The 16,265-nt window shown below is 37.8% G+C and overlaps 1 protein-coding gene across 1 annotated transcript in view; it reads left to right on the forward strand.

Annotated features, from left to right (window-relative positions):
* Window positions 1-16,265, forward strand: part of myo3b (myosin IIIB) — a 154,060-nt gene that overhangs the window by 85,358 nt on the left and 52,437 nt on the right. Inside the window, exons 29-33 of the mRNA XM_026219068.1 lie at window positions 2,691-2,853; window positions 3,757-3,837; window positions 8,266-8,320; window positions 10,334-10,385; window positions 11,544-11,643. Coding sequence (XP_026074853.1) covers window positions 2,691-2,853; window positions 3,757-3,837; window positions 8,266-8,320; window positions 10,334-10,385; window positions 11,544-11,643 — 451 coding nt within the window. The remainder of the gene's footprint in view (window positions 1-2,690; window positions 2,854-3,756; window positions 3,838-8,265; window positions 8,321-10,333; window positions 10,386-11,543; window positions 11,644-16,265) is intronic.

Genomic DNA, 16,265 nt, shown 5'->3' on the forward strand with positions numbered 1-16,265 from the left:
TTGCTCGTGCTATCAGTCATGCCTGCTCTTAGCTTTTAGCTTGTAGCTTTGCTAACTAGCTTTAGCTATAAGCATCTAGCCATGCGGTTAGTCGTCATTGTTCTTTGAGCGCGGTTCCAGCGTGCCTGCCTGCTGCTACTATGCCACGATGAGAAAGAAAACAACCTAGTCTCGTCAAACTTTATTTCTTTTCTTTACCGTTTGAGAGTTTTGTGTTCTGCGTTAAGTTTTGTAACGTCCATTCAACTTCAACCAGCGAACACGACTCTGCACTTTCAGCCAATGCCCAACAACCACGGGCTTCCCAAGACGTCACTTCACTACTGAACTTCAAGCCAATCAGCGACACCGGGATACCCCTTTCAACTGGAGTCCCTTTCACAGCAAACTAAGGCAACGTATTCCCAGATATTTGTTGTGCTGGTGTATCTAATATAATTTTAACCCCATTGAGGAACTCAATGCGAGCGCTAATTACGTGATTGATGGTTGTTCATGTCTATGCAATTTAACGTATTGCTGTAAACTTGGGATTCCATATTTCCATTCTCTTAAACTCATCTTTCCCTAACTTTCGACCTTCCTGCAACTTGTGTGAATGTGTGTGTGCGTGCGTTTATGTGTTAGATTAGTTTATATGTCTTAGATTTATCTAATAAAGCCTTATTCATATTGAAAAGAGAAGTATCTTGTGTTTTGTGCTTACAAGTTAATGTCTTAAACTGCCGATCTTGTTACTGTGCTAATTGATAGTGTTTTCACTATAGTTTGGATATTAGTATCCAGCGCAGATTTGATGTTAAACGGCTCGTTCACTGAACCGCAGGCGCATCTCCGTGAACAGCCGTGAAACAGTGATTCTGTTCAAATTCCCTTTAAAATCTTAAATGATTCCCTTTGAGCTAAATTGACCTGTTTCCCTTACACATGTCTTAACTTGCCTGCCATCTCCTCCTCTGGAGTCAGACGCGGCTCAAGTCGCTGCGCGCTATCCACATCCTCCTCATGCAGCCGACGCGCTCTCACGACAGCTCACTTTCCCCGGGGAATGGTGACTCCATCCCCAGATGGTCCAGCTGATCTGGAGTCGATTCAAGGAAGCCCAGGTAGACCTGTTTGCTTCCCACGAGTCCTCCCACTGCCAGCTGTACTATTCCCTGTCCCAGGCCCCCCTGGGCACAGATGCACTGGCACACAGCTGGCCTCGGGCTTTACGCAAGTATGCGTTTCCCCTAGTGAGCCTGCTCGCACAGACACTGTGCAAGGTCAGGGAGGACGAGGAACAGGTCCTGTTGGTTACGCCTTACTGGCCCACCCGGACCTGGTTTTTGGAACTAATGCTCCTCGTGACAGCCCCTCCCTGGCGCATCCCCCTGAGGAGGGACCTTCTCTCTCAGGGGCTTGGCACCATTTGGCACCCGCGTCCAGATCTCTGGAACCTCCACATGTGGCTTCTGGATGGGACGCGGCAGACCTAAGTGATCGCCTTGGCGTACCATTCCCAATTGGCACCTCTCTGGCAGGCATTTGTCGAGCTGCGGGCTGGGCGACACCTAACACCTTCGCAAGGTTTTGCAACCTTTGTGTAGAGCCAGTTTCTTCCCTGGTGTTGGGTAACAGGTAAATTAGCGGGAAGGGCTGGCTGGGTGTCATGCTTGCTGCGCCATTCCCCCTAACACGGGGATGTGAGCGCCTTTCTTCTCCCAGTAGAGTTCCCCGGTTGGCGCACCCTGGTTGAACATCCTCCAGCACCCTCGGCAGTCAGACTTGGCGGAGCAGTCTGTCGCCAGGCCCAGTACTGGTGTTAGCATGCCCGGAGTTCTGGTCAGCCCCTGTACTGGGCTAGGTGTTCATATGGCTTGGTTCCCTGTGGGTCATTGGCCATACTCAGAATTTGTGCTCTGCATTTAAGCAGTGAACACACACACTGTGAACAAACACACGACTTCCCATAAACTTTCTATAAGTGCATTTGCAAGTATGTCCGCTTAGTCTAGATTCTACCACTCTTGAGCATACCAATACTGTAATGACAGCTAGTTGGCATGAAGTTACAAAGTTGCATATAATCGATTGATTAAGGGGACCATCAAAATAAAATGTAACTATATAAAACATTGCTTTTTTTCAGTCGGAGTATAAAGCTCACATTAATTAATTAGCATTAGCTCCACAGAAACACTCAAATAACACTCAGCATCTAACCTCTCACAAGCTGTAGTAAGATACTGTGCAGATCTTAAACAATGTCAAGATGATACAGTTCATTATTCTGTAAATGAAGTAGATTTAATATGGAGTTCATTGTTTGTTACAAATAATCACACTCTTATAACTTCAAACCACAAATACATAAGTATTATGATGTATTATAATTGTTGTTATAATTATATTTTTTTATTATGCATTATTTTTTCATTATAATACCTTAAGAATACCCTTATAATGTATTATAAGTACGGGCTTCATAGAAAGTTTTACCATTTATTTTAATAACTGAGAAGTCAAGGAAGTTATCGGTGGATCTAATTGACCAGGCGGTTGGTAAATTAGTAAAAAAATATGTTCAAAGAGTCCTTTTTCAACCCGTACCCCTTGATTATTTTGTGTCCCCGACAGACTCATGGAGATGGTGTTATTATTGGTATGAGCATGCTTCCCTGGATCTATGACTGTACGTCTCTTTGCAGGTGTTTCTGAAGTACTATCACGTGGAGCAGCTCAATCTGATGTTGCGGGAGGTAATCGCGCGGGTGGTGTTGATGCAGGCCTACACCAAGGGCTGGCTGGGAGCTCGGCGGTACCGGAGAGAGAGAGAGAAACGCAACAACGGGGCCATTATTATACAGTCAGGTTCTTGTAACCCAAACGCATTACCAAATGACTCTGGTAACAGATGCATGTACAGTGCTCAGCAGTAAGGAAATTAGGCTAGTTTGTGAGGGTCACTGCATTTTACATTTGTTAATCATGAGTGACCATTTATTTCTGTAATTAAAATTTGTTATATAGCTGTCTAATATGACGGAGGAAATCTGATAAAATTTTAAGGACAAAACATGGTTAGAATGGATGGAAAATTCTGACGGAAATGGGCTACACTGTATGGCATTTTACAGCTAAATTATTTACTAGCATTGCATACACTATTGTTCATAAGTTTGGGGTTGGTAAAACTTTTAATGATTTTGAAAGAGCTGTTATGTAAACTTTTAAAATATAATTTGAATTTAAAATAAATGTTTTCTATTGTAATATGTTTTAAAATGTAATTTCTTCCTGTGATCAAAGCTGAATTTTCAGCATCATTACTCCAGTCTTCAGTGTCATATGATCTTTCAGAAATCATTTTAATATGCTGATTTGCTGCTCAAGAACCATTTCTAATGTTTCTCAGGATTCTTTAATGAACAGAAAGTTGAAAAGAACAGCATTTATTTGTAATAGAGCTCTTTTTAAAACATCTTTAATATCACTTTTGATCAGTTTAATGCTAAATAAAATTATTAATTTCTTTTAAATTAGAATTTTACTGAGCCCAAAAATTAACAATGTATCATATTTTTGACTGTTTATCCCTTGAGAATGTTGTAAGTAAAAACTACTGGTTGAACTTTAAAAAAAAAAAAAATAATCTTATTGTTGATCTCTGTTTTGTATTACAATTCTGTGATGAATACTAGAAAAATGTTGGCACTATAAACTAGTATTGCATGTTTTAATCCCCTAATGTCTGTCTTTTGTGTCCCGGTGTAGCCTGGAGGGGTTATGTGGCCCGTCAGAATCTGAAGCAGATAAAGAGAGAGCGTGCGCAGGCTGCTGTACAGATCCAGTCAGGTACACATCTCTGAGCATACAGTGACGTCATCATCCAGTTCATGGGAAAAACATGCAAAGTAAAATAGAAATTATGAAAATCAAACTACAATAACATTCATATGTAATGCTATCAAAAATATAACTAAAGTTTGGATCTGTTACATTTTTTAAAGGAAAATAATATGTTCATTTAGCAAGAATGCATAAAATTGATAGAGTGACAGCGAACATTTAAAATGTGACAAAATGGCAAATATTTTTTTTTATTTTTTTTATTCAATTTAAAATAAAAAGTACCATGGTTTCCATAAAATAATAAGAAATGTTTCTTGTGAAGATTGGAGTAATGATGATGGAAATCCAGCTTTGCCATCACAAGAAAATGTGTTGCTATATTCAGTTAGCAATTGGTTATTTTGAACTGTAATAATATTTCACTATATTGCTGTTTTTATTGTAGTTAACCAAGTAACCTTGGTTAGAATAGGACCTTCTTTCAAAAACATAAATAATAATAATAATAATAATAATGAAATAAATCCTAGAACCCAAAGTTTTAAATGGTAGTGTAAAGATCTGTAGTGAAAATGCATGAGCCAAGAGCAAATACAGCTCTTTCTCTCTTTCTTTTCCAATCTCTTGGCTTTTTTTTTCTTCCAATCAAAAACTTCTGTTTAAACAAAGTACCTTTTTTGATCTCAACAAGCATTCCCATGAAACAGTGCTGCTAAATTAATAATATTTGAAGCCAGCGTCTCTTTTGCAAGTTTGGGTCACAGCATTTGGTGCCCATGTTACTAGAGCTTCTCTCTTTGCTTTCATCTGTTGCCCAGAGCAGGCGGTAGACGAGTGAAGAGAGAGAGAGAGAGAGAGAGAGAGAGGGGTGCTGGGGGATCCCTGCCTCTTCCTCTCTCACATTCCCGGCCCATTACAGACTCGCACATACCAGAAACAAGATGGCTTTTTATACTGTCACCCTTTTCATTAGAGATGTAAATGAATTCTTACATGCAGTGGCCTGACAGAGATCAAAGTGGGCATATTAACCTTCTTGGGGTGCGTTTCCATCACCACGCTCGTCTTCTGAGGGCGTGAGGAGGGAGGGGCGGAGGCAGGGGTCCAAGGGGAGGAAGGAGAGGGAGGAGTGCTGCTATTGTTCTCCTCTTCTCTTCTGGAGTACTTCAGTTCCTCTTTTTGGCAGACGTCTCTCTCCGGCTCTGTGCTCGCTGGTGCAGGTGGCGCGGTGTTCGGCCACATGTTCAGAGCCGTGTAGAGGTGTGTGTATCCTCTTTGGGGTGGGCCGCATTAGCATTTCTAAAATAAACACCCTTCTTGCAAACATTTGAAATCCATGGGCTGAGAATGCTGTATTTTTGTAAACAACAACTATATTAACTCTTTCCCTGCCAGCGTTTTTGAAAAAAGTTGCCAGTCATCCCCAGCACTTTTGATGGTTTTCGCTAAAATTCGTATACTCCTGTAATTACATCTGTAATTAATTTCTGTAATTACATCTGTAAAGCCCCTTTCACACTGCACGTCGGACCCGCAATATTCCCGTAACATTGCCTGGTCGCCTTCTGTGTGAAAGCAACCATGTCCCGGAATTGATTACCGAATCGAACCCGGGTCGGGGACCTAGTAACATTGCGGTAATCGATCCGGAACGAGCGCTGTGTGAACAAAAGCCAGATCTAATTCGGTATCGAAGTGATGACGCGCGTTATCGCGCGACTTTTTTACCGGCTGTTTTGAAGGAAGACCAACATTCCCGACGAAAACATATGTGCAAACAGTAATGAAGCAGAGATCAGTTAGTTCCTCACTTTCCGCGCTGACGCAGAGATCGTTTGCTTGCTTCAGTTAAAGTATAACGTGCCAAGCGCTGTCGACTCGTACATTACACGTCACGCGCTGATGTCACGTGTCGTTACGGGATCTTCAAGGGCTGTTTGTGAAAGCACGCACATATACCGGGTCATCACTGGCAGTGTGAAAGTGCCAAATCTAGCGACCAGGGAACAATTACAGGAACATTTTACCCCTGTATTTGCCGGAATGGCAGTGTGAAAGGGGCTTAATTAATTTCTGTAATTACATCTATAATTACACTGTTGACCCTATCTCTATCCCTTAAACCAAACCAGACCACCAAAATTATTCATGTTCACAGAAGATTTTTATGCATGAAATGTAACTGGGGTGTGTTTCCCAAAAGTACTGTTAGCTTACTGTGAAGGCAAGTAAGTCTGTCGTTACTCTGTCGTTCCCAGCACAGTTTAACAGTTTGTTGTTTCCCAAAACCATAAATCCAACAAACATTCACAAACAGCATCCTGCCGTTTTGTGGTTGGGAGCATAGTTTCTTGTTAGTATGACATCTGGACTTCATCAAATGTAAATATGTGTGTGAACAATCAGCAGTGTTTTGAAGAATGCGCTGATGTGTAATCGTGTAAGAGAGTCTTAAGGAAAGCATCAATCAAACATCAAATAATCCAAAACGACTAGTAGTCAAGTGCTCCTTGGTTCAATAGAGCATCATCTCAGATCAGTTATGTCATGGAGAAAGCTGCTGATGATATGATGATATGATGATAAGGAATAAAGTGTAAACCAATTACATAACTTGGTTAAAATATCAACGGCTTTCCGCTGTGTAAATTAACTGTAAATATATAACATTAATTGTGATCTCAAATTATTATTCCACCACCCAGACGTGACATCTTTAATGACAGTCCCATATTTTTTAATCAATGTTGTTTAAATTACAGAAGTCATTCGCTTTCAGGAAAGAGTCATGACTAGCTAGTTAGTTTCTACAGTGATGTATAGTACTATGGAGAAAAGTTACGTTGTGTACAGAAAACACACCCCTGGTTGAGTATACAGTACAGACCAAAAGTTTGGAAACATTACTATTTTTAATGTTTTTGAAAGAAGTTTCTTTTGCTCATCAAGTCTGCATTTATTTGATCAAAAATACAGAAAAAAAAACAGTCATATTGTGATATATTATTACAATTTAAAATAATTGTTTTTAAATGTATTGTACTTTAAATTATCATTTATTTCTGTGATGCAAAGCTGAATTTTTATGATCAAAAACAATGTGATCATTATCACAAGATCCTTTATAAATCATTCTAATATGATGATTCATTATCAAAGTTGGAAACAGTTCTGCTGCTTTATATTTTTTCAGAACATGTGATACTTTTTTAGGATACTTTGATGAATAAAAAGTAAAAAAAAAAAAAAAAAGAAGAAGAAGAAGCTATGTTTTTAAAATATAAATATTTCATAATAACAATATACACTACTGGTCAGTAATTTGGGGTCAGTCATTTTTTTCTTTCTTCTTTTTAAATAAAATTAATACTTTTATTCAGCAAGGATGTGTTTAAATTGATAAAAAGTGATAGAAAAGAAAATTTATTTATTATTATAATTTATTATTATAATATATATTATTTTGTTTCCAACACTCATAATAAATCAGAATATTAGAATGATTTCTAAATGATCATGTGATAGACTGGGTGGTACATGTTACACCGAAGGCTGGAGTAATGATGCTGAAAATTCAGCTTTGCATCACAGGAATAAATTATTTATTTTAAGTATATCCAAATAGAAAACTTTTATTTTAAGTTGTAATACTATTTCACAATATTATTGTTTTTTTTTTTCAGTTTTTTGATCAAATAAATGCAGACTTGATGAGCAGAAGAAACTTCTTTCAAAAACATTAAAAATAGTAATGTTTCCAAACTTTTGGTCTGTACTGTATATATAAACACCCTCCAAAACACGAAAAACTACACTACACTACACAAACTACACAAAAATACACTCTCACTATGTTTCCAGTGGTTTACGTGTTTGAGTTCAGGCCTGTGTTCACACCCTGATCTCCTCTGCTCTGATTAAACCCTGAAGTTTTGTGAGTTTTAATTGGGCGTCTTGTTGAAAGTGGAATAAATGACTGCTTTAGTATTTTACAGCAGTGCTGCTGCTTTCATGTGTTCTGGGGTTTACACTCATTTGTATGAGTGATACAGTACTAATTACTCACTCAGAGCTCATTGTGTGTTTTTTAATCCTAATAATTCACTTAGTGTGTCTGATCAAAGGAAATGATTTATCTGAATATATGTGTATACTGTAAGTAGGAAACTTTTGCATTACATTTGATGAAACCACAAAGCAAAATACACCATTAGTGCTAATCTGTGGCACTTTTATTAACAGGGTTTTCAAACATCACCATTATTTTTGCTCAAACTTAGTTTTAGTGATTTGGACAAACTATGTGTATTCCTCAGTAGGCGTGCTATTACATTTCTGAACAATCAGGTTTATGACTCTCTCGTTGCTGTAAAACTAGTAAATAATGATTCATGTTATTTTATTCATTGTTTTTGTGAATGTTTGTTACAGCATACAGAGGCTACAGAGTCAGGAAAGACTACAAACAGAGTCGACAGTGGACTGGGTGAGTGAGGGTGTGTTAATTGTGTTTCTTTCCTTTGTGTGTTTTTGCATGATTGTGTGTGTAGGAATCAGTTTGTTCTATACAGTAGGTCCCCTACAGCATGTCCCAGTGATGCTGTGGTAGAGCGTGTGCAAGCATTGCATTCACCTTTTTTAAATCATAGCTCCTGAGTGACCATCACCTCACACACACACACACACACACACATAAACACTAGCAGATGATCGTCTTTAACCTTACGGCAGATCCTGCTTCTGACAAATGTGTTCAGAAGTGTTCAGAAGACACTGATGATCAGTGTTATCAATGCAGATAACTACCAATAATCAGCTCTTTATTTAAAATAAAAAATAAAATAAATAAATAAATAAAAATGCACAAAATAACAAAATATATTTGGTTTGTTTATTTTTTGCCTTAGTTTTTTTGTTTGGTTGTTGTTGTTTTGTGTTGCTTTGCATTGCTTTTTTTGTTTTCTTTCATTTTGTTCTTCTTTGTTTTTTGTTTGTTTGTTTTGCTTTGCTTTTTTGTTATTTTGCCTTGCTTTGTTTTGTTTTGATTTTATTTTTTTGTTTTGTTTTGTTTATTTTTTTGCCATGTTGTTTCATTTTGCTTTGCTTTGTTTTATTTTGTTTTGCTTTGTTCGTTTTGCTTTGCTTTGTTTCATTATTATTATTGTTTATTTTTTTTTTGCTTTGCTTTGCTTTTTTTTTTTTTTTGGGCTTTGCTTTGCTTTGTTTCACTTCATTTCACTTTACTTTGCTGTTTTGTTTTGCTTAAATGCAGATTGCATTTAACCATGCACTTCTCCCAACAGCTCAATGAATCAAAGCACTTGACTCTTGTTGAAACATGATTTAAAATCTCCTTTTGTGCATTTTTTTAATAATGTGAATCCTTATGCTCTGATCACAATTAAGATGAGCTATCAGAGTTATAATTTATGTTAAGTGCACAGATTTTTTTTTTTTTTAATATACCATTTAGCAGAAAGGTTGTTGATAATCATATTGTGATGAATCGTTTTAATAGATTTAGAAAATCTAAAGTTTTCATCCCGCCCTCCCACATCTGAGTGTTTTTGGGGGGTTTGGGGGTGTATCCTCCAGCCAGTCGGTTTATCAGAGGGGTTTCTCAATGCTTGTTTATATCAGAAGTCTCAGTGGTGAAACTTCAAACCTCACACTTTGCTATTCTGTTTCATCAGGGCTGGAGAGAAGTGTTATAGATTTATTTTGACATCAACTGGCCCAATTTTCTTTTGTAAAGTTCATAGGCTTACCTACATGCTCATTAGCTGACAGGAGCAGGTGTGTGTGAGCGCTGTCACAGAGTACGAGAACCAGATGACGTCAGTGTGTGTGTGTGTGTGTACATTAAATGTTCCATCCTTGTGCATCAAGAGTCACTGCATTAAATAGTTATGTCACAGTTGGTGACTGTCACAAACTTGATGATGATGATGATGTCATTGATATTGATGTGGTCACATGTATGCCGAAGAACATTTTGAGGAAACTCTTATAAGTTAAAAGTCTCTTCTTTTTTTCTCAGAAACTGCCTAGAGTTGTTGTGAACAGCACAATATATTATGAAAATATACAGCATGAAATAAAGAATAATTTAATGCAATAAAATCTGGTAACAGAATAAATATACAAGGACCTATAGAGTATAATGAAAGGAAGCAGCTGGACCTGGAGGTGGAGAACATGAGCTGTTCCACATGATGTTCTGTGCCTTTCTTCAGGTCTGCAGTTCATATAATGAAACTAGATTTCATGGGCCACTCAGTGCCATGCATTGATTTTAGAGCAGATGTTTACAATGATTTGAAGGAGAGAGCAATGAAAATCAGAATAATCAAAATATTAGTTTTGCAGTAATGCAGTCATCTGATATCAATGATATCATTTCGCATGCATTAAACTTAATAGTTGTTCTCTGAATTACGTAAATCTTAATCTTGCAGTTTATGAGGAGTTACTGTTTAATGATTTCTTTTCTTCTCAGACAACCCACACCTGAAAGAAGATTTTCCACCAGTTACCTCCCAGATAAAGAGGTCAGATATTATCATTACAGAATGCACATGTATAATTTTAAACACACAAAAAAAGAGACGGTTTGTAGAACTGCCGTGCTGCTTAAAAGGTTTTCTCTGCTTTTATGGTGCTTTCTGTCCTTTTGCCCTTGGTCACTGTATGCTTTTACAGTATGGGATATTGCAGCAGGAGCATCCTCCCAATATACAGGTTTGAAACAACACAGAGCTGAGTAAACATGGACAGAATTTTCATTTTTGAACAAACTAGTCCTTTAATTGCACTTCTGATGCGGCTCAAGTTAATATGAACTCTACTGTCACCAGACTGCACTGAATATTAGACAGAGCAACCCTCAGATCAAACAGCACAGTCCTTGAAACAAAAGAGACAGTTCCCTCGCAGAGAATTCACTTCTCCGCTGAGAGAGAGCGAGCGAGAGAGAGAGGAACCCATGGAGGTATAGAGAGAAGGAGTGAATCAAAAGGCTGGAAAAGCGTGGTAGAGAGTAAACGCTGACTTCTCCCTGAGGTGATTTGTCTTTTCGCTGCTCTCTCTACAGATGTTGGAGCCCCTTTTTTTCCAGTAAAGACCTGAGGTTCTTTGCTAGGACTTTGATATCCTACTCGAATTCAATATGTGAAATAGTAGAGCCACTCTGTGACTTGGAGCACATCGCTGAGCTTTGAAGTCTGATCCAATTTTTGCTGCTCGCCATTTGATGTTGAAAGGATGAGATGAAGAAAACGTACAGTTTTTGCCAGTAACTCTGCTGAGCATATGTAAGATTAAAACAGCCCGCTCCTTCGGAGGGTGTACTTAGAAATGTTAAGCAGATTAATTCTTTCCTATAGCTCTTTTATTCAAAGATAAAATTAAATGTGTGTGGAAGTCTGCGAGGACGGCCTCCGTTATTTCCTGCATTACAATGAAGCGAGTGTGACGGGAGAGAAAGAGAGGGAGCGCTCTGGTACCAGTGCATTAGCACTTACTGTTGCCAAACACTGTGTTAATGGATGCTCCAAAGCAGCCTGCTCTTAATATATCACTGCAATTATTTCACACAAAAGACCCACTGCTGTTTTATTCATTATGATCCGCTTGTTTATATTTGTTTGCTTTGTTCCTGATGTTTTTTCTGTCGATGCATGTGTGTGTGTGTGTGCATTTCTTTTCAGGTTGTCTCTGTCAGCGCAGAGGACAGCTCCGGTGACGTTTCTGTGCTGAAGACGGACAAACGGAGTGACAGCAGAAAGAGAGACGGGCTGCAGGAGCAGGGTGAGTTCACCCACACATTTACACTGGTGTGCGTCTGCTGCTGAAACATTCCCGTTCCCAAATGCACACACACATGCGGACATGAATAATGAACAAAAAACATTGACACAAATGACCCAACATTTACTCTCCCTGTTTTTGTTCAAATTGACTTTTGAAGAACCTCTAAACTGCTTTTTTTTTTTTTCACGTTAAATGAAAGTGTGACCAGTGGTCAAACTCCAAAAATGACAAAAATGCATAAGTACTTCAACACCTTAAAGATTGGATTGGTGAAGTGACATAAGTTACATAAGTAACATAAGTTACATAAACAGAAGAATCCCTTCCGAAAAAGAAGCACTCTCTAGCATAGTTTTAGAAACTGTATTTATCATGGAAATGGCATACTTTAAATATATATATATATAAATATTAATGCATATTGCATATAATTATTAACTACTTTATAGTAGTTTTTTAGGGTTTGACATGAATGAGCAGTACAAACCTTTTGCTAAAGATTTTGTGTTTCACGGAAAAGAGAAAGTCATACACGTTTGGTGAGGAAATGATGACAAAATCTTCATATTCTTGCTAAACTATTCATTTAAAACCAGAAGCACCTGTTTTTTTTTCTTTCTCTGATTCTCATGTCCTGTCAAATCAGCTTATGGTTTGGATGAGCTTTCAGTTTCAGGCCAGACAATGGATCATATCAAAGACTCACACACACCAGTGACTCTATTAAACGCTCACAGTTACAGTGACACAGAGACCAAAACACACATATTTGCTGAACATATGTTTGCTTTGTGTTTTGCCCTGGGCTGTGAATTCCATTAATGAGAGCTGCCTGGGAGGAGTGAGTGTGTGTGTGTGTGTGTGTGTGTGTGTGTGTGTGTGTGCGTGCATCGTTACACAGAGAAAGGGAAGGTGTGTCAGTCGGGGTGGGAGGGGCGGTGCTGCATGGATCAGTTGCCGGGGGTCCATCATTAGAGTGATTAGTGAGGAAGGTGTGTGTGGGGGTGGGATTGAGATTAACCATGTGTTCATGGATTACTGGTTTAAAACAGATAATGTAACACACACTCCGCTCTGCAGTGGCTCTGGATTACTGTCAGATCAATAGAGCACGCCTTGGGTTAGACAGCCACGCTAACTCCATGAGACTGAGAACAGGTGACCCCTCTCATCCTGTCTGTCTGAAACACACACACACATTGGAGATGACATACACTAACAAAGAAAAACACACTCAGTGTCCCTTCTGGTAGAATGTTATTCTTAATGGTTACTTTTGTGATTATCATTTATAGTTTTGTATAAATTATTGGTTTTCTGGAGGTAGTGTGTACCTGCTTAGGCCGTGCCACAGGGGCCTAATGTGCACTACCCCACCTCCTCAAATAAACATTTTTTTTAAAGGCCATAGGCCATTGACCATCATGACTATAATGTTATATTAAAATGTTCATGTTGAAAATTTTGGGATGCACTAAGCTACCTGTTTCAGCCGCATATATACCCAATGAAAATGAACAAGCATCAACGACAGATCGCTGTTTTTCAATGAAAAGCTTATAAAGACTGTATTTGCTACATTTGTGTAATCAGTACACATCAAAACATGAAGAATGAAAACCCAGTTCATACCAGATTCGTCATAATAACGAGTCATAAACACATCCACAGCTATAAATCCCAGTTTAGTTAGAAAGGTAAGGGTCCACTGAACGACATCTCATGGAGCACGTTTAGTCCAACGAAGCAATAACATTGTAATATGGATGATAATTCCTTTGTTTATGTTTCAGTTCTTCATGGACAGAATTGTTTGTGCCCGTTATAGAATAACTCACACTCAGAAACTACGTCTTGGTAGTAAAAAAACGGCATTGTTTTGTAGCGTACAGTGTCACAAACAGCATGAGCCAATCCACCAAAAAAAAAAGTGAATTTTTTTTTTTTTTAATTTCATTTCTGGTGCGCTCTTGTGACCGCTCGTGCAAGCTCTGACGCACCTGTCAGGTGATGGAGGTGGAACTTATAGCGATCGCCTTTTTTTTAATTTGTTTTATTTTTCAACAGTTTTCATATATGTGTGACTGTGTTTATGTTGATTGAACTTTAACACTCACTATTCTAATTCTATTCTTTAAAAAAAATCTAACTACCTTTCTAATCTTTTTGTATTCTATTTTCTTTTCATTTATTATGAAATTGTATGTGTGTGTGTGTTTGTGTGTGTGTGTGTGTGTGTGTGTGTGTGTGTGTGTATGTGTAAAGATCTCTAACACCAGCTTGCTCTATTTTTTTTATTCTATCCGTTTTCTTTTTATTTATTATATTATTTAAAATCCCATGCTACGTGTACTGTGTTAACCTAACTGAGACTTGTTATAGCACTTATATATCATTGCTCTTTTTGTTGTTTTTGATTGCTTCCACTGTCTTCATCTGTAAGTCGGCCTTGCCACTGATGCTAAATAATATTCAGTAGCTTTCACTTGTGTTAAAAGCTAGTAGGGTTCACTATATTGTTCACTAACACTGTTGTCCAGCTCTAGTTGCACTTTTCACACAGTTCATTCTGTATTCAACTCATGCAGTGCTGGGGGATAAAGATCTCTCAGCATGACTCTTACTCGCAGTTTAAAGCTGTTTAAGTCAAATTACCTCACCTTGAATATGAAAAGAACAGAACTGCTGACTGGACCGCCCTAAGAGCCAACACACACACAGACTGGTTTTAGATCACAGTGTGATGACTTCATCAGAGGAGCTGTTGGCTAAACTAAAGGTTTGATTCAGTCTGTGAAGGTGAACACGTGTAAGTGTGTGTGGATGACACTTGAATGTGTCTGTGGATGTGTGAGTTGTGGAAGAGTAAGCAGGGCAGACTTTGATCGGAAGAGATCAGAGTGTGCTTGTGTGTGTGTGTGTGTGTGTGTGTGTCAGGGGAGATGGCAGTGCCAGATGTCTGGAGTTTTGCTCATTTCCTGCCTCTCATCCTGCTTCTGTCACCCTAGAGACACACACACACACACACACACGCACACACAATATCCCTGTCTAACCTCTCCATATCAAATGTTTGAGAGGTCATGGCCAGTGTGTTATGCTGAGTCCCAAAAACACTTCTCCTGTCTTTATTGGACGTGAAGTGCACTGCTGAGTCTCTGATCTGATCCCAGCTGTTACAGAATGTAGTGTGTGTTTGTGACTGAACAGACCGAAAGTCCATCACCATTTCACATGGCCTGTTATTTTTACTCTATACTGATTAGTGTTCAGTAACATTTTAATTTAGCGTCCAATTCTCACTAATAATTATTCGCTTGTTAGCACGCATATAACTAGCATATTAGCTATTTATTAGTACTTATAAAGCACATATTAATGCCTTTTTCTGTATGACCATATTTTAGATCCCTTAAAGGTGTACTAAGCGAATTTAGCCAAAGTTTATGATATTTGAAAGCACCAGAGGCAACAGGCACAAAAGTGTTTTTCAATTATTGCTTAGTGAACCTTTAAAGGGATACCTGTAGTTCACCAGAAAATACAAATTCTGCCATTAATAACTCACCCTCATGTTGTTCCGAACCAGTAAGACCTTTGTTCATCTTCAGACCACAAATTAAGATATTTTTTATGAATTCTGAGCACTTAATTTTAACAACTACCTAACTACCTATTAATAAGCAGCAAATTAGGAGTTTATTAAGGCAAACCTGAGAGGTTCAAAGTCCATTCCACCAAAACTTTGATGAGTCAACAAGTTCATAAAGACGTTGTATAGGTACTCTTTATCAATCAAACGGTTTAACACAAGTCTTCTGGTGGCACAATTGCTGTATATGATGAACATATTTAATTCAGTTTTTTATGTACATATGAACACATCAAATATGGGATATATCAAATATGACTAGAGTGTCTTTATGAACTTTTGAAGCATCTTTTTGGTGGAATGGACAGAAATCTTTCAGGTTTCATAAAAAATATATTAGCTTGTGTTTTGAAGATGAATAAATGTCTTATGGTTGTGGAATAACATGATGATGAATTATTCCTTTAATGTTTATAGACAGCCAAATCTGTATCCATTGCCACTGAAAAAAAACTGATTTGTCCCTTAGTTTATACAAGTAGACTGCAGTTTTTCTCTTAAAATCCATAGCCAAATATGAAAAAAAACATGTATTTATTTAATATTTTGTACTATAACCATTTTTTATAACTATAAATACAAAGACCATGGGTGTCATGAAACAAAGAAATGTAAGCAGAAATACATTTAAATACATTTAAAAAATAAAGTTTTATTGTCTATATGATATATTGATCCAGAGGTCAGTAGTAGAGTACTTGCTCATTTCCGAGTCAAATCAGAAATGTAAATGATAACAGAACAGTTAGAAATGTGTAAAAACACTTTTTAATTATATTTAAATACTTATCTATTTAAAAATACTGTTTAATTCAATAAGTAGGATCCTGTTATCATATCGGAAATTGAATTATGGATGTTGAATCCAAAGTTTTGTGTCAATGCACAGAATAAATAATGAGTCCAGAAGATAATTGCAGCTTCTAGTTTATTCATTACATTGGTGGTCATTTCATTTAGAAGTGAT

The sequence above is a fragment of the Carassius auratus genome, chromosome 34 (assembly GCF_003368295.1).
Source record: "Carassius auratus strain Wakin chromosome 34, ASM336829v1, whole genome shotgun sequence".
NCBI classification, from domain to species: Eukaryota; Metazoa; Chordata; class Actinopteri; order Cypriniformes; family Cyprinidae; genus Carassius; species Carassius auratus.